Here is a 6,000-nt window from a genome sequence, read left to right as displayed (position 1 = left end):
ATGACATAAATCAGTGAGGACTCACCCTAGTGTGGGGTGATTTGCATGTGACAGGACCTGCCGGGCTGCGTCTGTGTAATTCTCACTGAAAAAACTGGGCAAACAAACAAAAACTTTAACTTAAAAGCATCAGGGAGGCAATGAAGCATCATATTTTTCCTAAGCAGAGAAGGTGCACTTACAGGAGGTTTGTGAGTCCCAGCATCCCCATCCCTCTGAAATCCGTCTTGGGATCGTCACCCTGGAAGCCAATGTTTCCCCACTGCTTAGTGATCCTCGATTCCAGCTTCACTGATGGCATTAACAAATCCCACAACTGGCAGAAAAACACAAACTAGTCAGAACTGAGAACCTCTGAAGCTCACATTCAGCTGAGATATCAGACCTAATAAAAATGAGATAAATCACCTTCAGAAGCATGTTCTCATGCTCTTCATTTTCTGAGTCAAACACCTGTTTTCTCAGCTCCTCAACCGCCTCAAACAATACGTTATATCCGTTGATTTGTAACAAACATTGACGGAGATTCACCTTAAACCTGTAAGAAACTTTTTTGGTAAAACTGCACTCATATCTCAAATACATGTGTAAACAATCAACTGCAAAACATTTAAGTTTCTTGACTATCAAGAAGAAAATTCAGTAGAAAAAAAAAGGACATTAGAATTAATTTGTTGATCTAATAATTTACAATTTGTCAGAGATGTTTATTAGTGTGTTTTTATTTACATTTATGCACTTTTCAGATTTGAAATCTAAAATATTTTATTATTTAGTAAAATTGTTTCAATATTAGTGCTGTAAAATGATGAATCGTGATTAATCACATCCAAAATAAGTTATTGTTTACATAATATGTGTATACTGCTTATATTTGTTATGTATATATAAATGCACACATAAAATATTAAATATAAATATTCACATATACATATTTATATTAATATAATTGATTTTATATATAAATATTTTAAAATATAAACTTATTTTGGATGCAGTTAATCACGATTAATCATTTGGCAGAACTATTTAATATTAATTAAATTAAATTTTATTTTAATTAGGGAAACTGATACTGGATTTTTAAACGAGATTTTTATATTATTATAAATCTTACATAATTATTCCTAAATAACATTTATAAAAAATAAAATAAATAAATAAATATACATACATACATATATACATACATATATATATATATATATTTGTAAAAATGATTATTCTATTACAGAGAAAATATTGAAATATGTATAATACATATAAAAAAAACTGAAAAACTATTTAGATATCATTGTATATCACTGGACATAGTGTGCTGAGAAAGATTGAATTGTATTATAAACTAAAATTAAAAACGTGGATGTCCATGTTGCAGAATAAGGTGCGTTGCAAAATGTTCAAGTTTCTTCTTCCTACTGAACAAAGTTAATAATCTTAAGAGAGCCTCACGTAGGATCCTTCTGCTCCTTGATTCCCTTTTCCTGGATTATTTGAGCCAAATGGCTGTCCAAATCATTCTCCTTCAAAGATAAAGCTGCTCGCAAGACCTGATCAAACACAAACAAACATACTTTACAGTGAGGTTTACCAATCAGATCAATTGGTCCATATTAATGTTTAGCTCAGATAAGAAAGTACTGAAGCAGACAGAAATCAGTGTGTCACACTTACCTTGCTTTTGGAGGACTTCAGAGAATACTCTACAAAGACAAGCAACAATGACGGGTTTGCAAAAGTAATGCATGACAATTCAGCCAAACATTTGACTACAAACAGGTTAAATTATTTTTTAAACTGTTCTCCCATAGGACCACAAAACCAGTCTTAAGTAGCATGGGTATACTACTTATGAAGCTCCCCCAGATTTCTGAACCACCCCTCAAGGCTACGGTCATCCCTGTCACTTGTGCACCTTTTCCGGACACATTTTTCCCTTCCTCTTAACCCTCTGTTAATATACTTCGATACTGCGCTCTGTGAGCATCCAGCTTCTTTTGCAATAGCCTTTTGAGACTTTTCCTCCTTATGGAGGGTGTCAATGATGGTCTTCTGCACAACCGTCAAGTCAGCAGTCTTCCCCATGATCCTGAAGTCTACTAAGCCAGACTGAGACAATTTAAAGGCTGAGGAAACCTTTGCAAGTGTTTTGCATTAAATAGCTGACTAGATTGGGACACAGGAAGCCTACATTGTTGAACTTTGTCATGATATTCTAATTTTGTGAAATACTGGATTTGTGTTTTTTTTTTTATCTTTAATCCATAATCATTAAAATTGAAACAAATAAAGGCTTGAAATACATGTTTCACTTTTTGAAACAAATTATTGAAATAAATGGACTTTCTCTCGATATTCTAATTTTTTGGCACATACCTGTATTTGTAGAAAATTGCCAAAAATACATTGCACGGATCAAATTGATCCAATTTTTCTTTTATGCCAAAAATCATTAGGATATTAAGTAAAGATCATGTTCCATTAAGATATTCCTACCATAAATATATCAAAGCTTATTTTTTAATTAGCAATATGCATCGCTAAGAAGTTCATTTGGACAACTTTAAAAGCAATTTTCTCAATATTTAGATTTTTTTGCACCCTCAGATTCCAGATTTTCAAACTGTTGTTCTGTTTCAAAAAATTGACCCTTATGACAGGTTTTGTGGTCCAGGGTCACATGTACATAAATGTAGTCCACATGTGATCATCACCTATCTGTGACGTCCTCAGTGCTCCAGCTTTGCATCGGGCACAAATGCGCTGCAGCTCGCATCTTCCTGTGACCAGCCGGAGGAACCATTTCAACCAGAAGCGCAAGCATGAGGAATAGAAACACTGCCAGATATACCCCAACATCCTCTGAAACACAAACAGCATCAGTTAGTCACAGTCCAAAAGCATGAGACATGCAACAGGAATACAAAATACACAAGATGGACAGTTTTCTTACTTCATACAGCTCATCCAAGCAGTTACACTGGCTTTAGTACCATATATCAGTAATGTAGACTTTATTCAATGCAAATGAACTGGGAAAACAACAAGCATTCTGCTAGGAATAAGCATTATTAGTAATCTCTAAATAATAAGATCTGTGCATGCCTCTTTGTACACTGCCCACCATCAAATCAGACACTCTGGTCAATTAAATGAGCAATAAAGCTTAGTCATAACCCAAAAGTGATGCTTTAAGAAAATCAGCTGGACAACACAACAGGTTGTTCATTCGCGACATGCTGGACATCAAAACCACAAACAATCAGCGTTGGAATTCAACCGATGACGCAATTTACGTGACGCTGCCAACGTTTATACTGCTTTAAGTTGAGTCGCTGTTTTTTCTGGGATTTAATAATATGTGCTAAAGATCTTTTGGAGTCCAATAACTGTATGGATCACACTTACTAGCACTCTCGTTGCCCGGAAATGATTCGGATTGGCGCGCATGCGCAGACGAACTGACGTCTGAACTACGCTACCAGAGGGCGCGAGTGAGCGCTAATGGCTGCATTTCTGTGACAAATTATTTACTAACTTTAGAATCTCTGTGACAACTCACTCTCTTAAAGCATTTTATTTTAACAACACTGTCAAAAGATATTTTTCATGAATTTAGAATAGTTTATAGAGAGATGTATCTGTTCGAATACCTGATAAACACAACGTAAACTGTTTGGAGTTCACTATAAAGTGAGGTTTTATATACGGTAGATATAAACCTAGAAACATACAGTAAAAGTCAAAAGTTTACATACACCTTGCAGAATTTGCAAAATGTTAATTATTTTACCAAAATAACAGGGATCGTACAAATGCGTGTTATCAGGTCTACTGACCCCGATAAGATATTTCACATAAAAGACGTTTACATAGTCCACAGCTGTGTTTTTTTGTTTAGTGATAGTTGTTCATGAGTCCCTTGTTTGTCCTGAACAATTAAACTGCCTGCTGTTCTTCAGAAAAAATCCTCCAGGTCCCACAAATTCTTGTATTTCAGCATTTTTGTGTATTTGAACCAGGGGAGTTGCTAGACCTAAGCTCTACTGGGGCACAGGCCCCCATCACTCGTTAATTCAGTTGTTGCATGTAGTTTAATGTCTTTTTTTCAGGATTATCAACGTAAATTATAACTCAAATTTGAGATTTTACTGGGGCACCGCATATTTTTACCGGGGCACGTGCCCCAGTCTAGCTACGCCCCTGATTTGAACCCTTTCCAACAATGACTGTATGATTTTGAGATCCATCTTTTTCACACTGACGATAACTGAGGGAGACATATGCAACTATTACAGAAGGTTCAAACACTCACTGATGCTTCAGAAGGAAAAACCATGCATTAAGAGCCGGGGGTGAAAACTTTTGAACGGAATGAAGATGTGTACATTTTCCTTATTTTCCCTAAATATGTTTTTTTCATTTAGTACTGCTACTAGTTACATTTCCCAAAAGATAAAATAAGTTAAATTTACCCTGATCTTTAAATTCTTAATGTGTCACTTAAGGTGTCCTTCTGAAGCATCAGTGAGTGTTTGAACCTTCTGTAATAGTTGCAAATGAGTCCCTCAGTTGTCCTCAGTGTGAAAAGATGGATCTCAAAATCATAGTCATTATTGGAAAGGGTTCAAATACACAAAAAAACTTGAAAAACCAAAGAATTTGTGTGACCTGAAGGATGTTTCTGAAGAACAGTGAGCAGCAGGGGCGCCGCTAAGGGGGGGGGAAGTTAGGACAATTCTAAGGGCCCACGCCATTTAGGGGCCCCCAGAGATCTGCTTTTGTGTGGTAAGGGGGGCCCAACCTCATATTTTGTCATAGGGCCCAAAATTGCGAGCGGCGCCCCTGGTGGGCAGTTTAACTAATCAGGAGTAACAAGGACACTCATGAACAACTATCACTAAATAAAAAAAACAGCTGTGGATTATTCAGGTTAAAACACAGTATTAAGAGTCAAGTGTATGTAAACTTTTGAACAGGGTCATTTTTATAAATTCAATGATTATTTTCTCCTGTTGACTATATGTAAACATTTTATGTGAAATATCTCATACAGGTCAGTACCTGATAAAATAAAAAAAAACAACACCACGCATTTTGTATGATCCCTCTTATTTTGGTAAAATATTTTTTTTTAAATAATTTGGTTTCCAAACCCTTATAAATTCCATGACTTTTCCGTTTTTCATATAGATTACACTTGCAAAAAGCAATTAAGTTTTAGAGATAAACAACTAGTCAAATTAGTTCAATTAACTTCAACGCTTTGCGGAATCAATTACTTGTCAATGTGCGAGACTTTAGCGGCTAGATGTAACGAGTACAGGAAACGGTAAAACCATACTACAAACCAGTTTATGATTACAATCATACATTTAAATATAATAAATGCCAGTTTGCAACATCCAGCAGCATATCAGACTGTTTTTATACAGCTAAAATAATTGGAAGCGACATTCTTGCTTACTTTAACAGTAAGTTGGATATTCGCTACATGTTTCCATGACTTGTCTAGATATTTTAACCCTAAAAAAAAAAAAGTTTTCTGTTTCTGTAGGAACCCGAAGTCCTTCTTTCCTACTGTAAGTAAATAAATACATAAATAGAAACCATCACAGAAATTCTAATGGTTTTCACTACAAATACCATTTTAAACAGTCCAAACCATTAACTTTTAACCATTAAAAAAAAGTTTCCTTTAGTGTGTTTTGGGACATATTTCATTAGGATTAAGTGGTTTTAACAAGCCACCAATATAAGGTGACCAATTACCAGTAGAGGCCAATTGGCATCCAATAAAACCAGTACAATTCCCATTATAACCAGTAAAATTACAAATTCTGTGTTTGTTTGTTTTCAGCACGGTTGTGTTCTCTGTCAAACACTCAATTTCATTTTTCACAAATATATATTAAGTTGGATAAAATCACAAAGTACACAAAGTGCTTTTGAATTCTATTCAATTCTATTTTTAAGAGTGAAAAAGCTTATGTGAACAAA

The 6,000-nt window shown here is 34.9% G+C and overlaps 1 protein-coding gene across 1 annotated transcript; it reads right to left on the bottom strand.

The window, feature by feature from the left end:
* Positions 1-178: 178 nt before the first annotated feature.
* Positions 179-3,424, bottom strand: elmod2 (ELMO/CED-12 domain containing 2). Its single transcript, XM_073843135.1, has 6 exons — positions 3,409-3,424; positions 2,715-2,862; positions 1,675-1,703; positions 1,453-1,550; positions 409-538; positions 179-316 (listed from the first exon to the last, which is right to left on the bottom strand). Exons 2-6 carry the CDS (start codon positions 2,857-2,859, stop codon positions 179-181), a joined length of 540 nt encoding a protein of 179 aa, XP_073699236.1. The 5' UTR covers positions 2,860-2,862; positions 3,409-3,424.
* Positions 3,425-6,000: the final 2,576 nt, after the last annotated feature.

Source organism: Garra rufa, chromosome 6, assembly GCF_049309525.1.
Source record: "Garra rufa chromosome 6, GarRuf1.0, whole genome shotgun sequence".
NCBI classification, from domain to species: Eukaryota; Metazoa; Chordata; class Actinopteri; order Cypriniformes; family Cyprinidae; genus Garra; species Garra rufa.
Note: the sequence above shows the minus strand (reverse complement) of the source record. Positions and strands in the feature narration are given on the sequence as shown.

Coding starts and splice junctions, on each gene's coding strand:
- elmod2 (XM_073843135.1), bottom strand. CDS start 2,859: ATGTTGGGGTATATCTGGCAGTGTTTCTATTCCTCATGCTTGCGCTTC. Junction 1,551..1,674: donor TGAAGTCCTCCAAAAGCAAG/GTAAGTGTGACA, acceptor GTGTTTGATCAG/GTCTTGCGAGCAGCTTTATC. Junction 539..1,452: donor AAGGAGCAGAAGGATCCTAC/GTGAGGCTCTCT, acceptor AGTTTCTTACAG/GTTTAAGGTGAATCTCCGTC.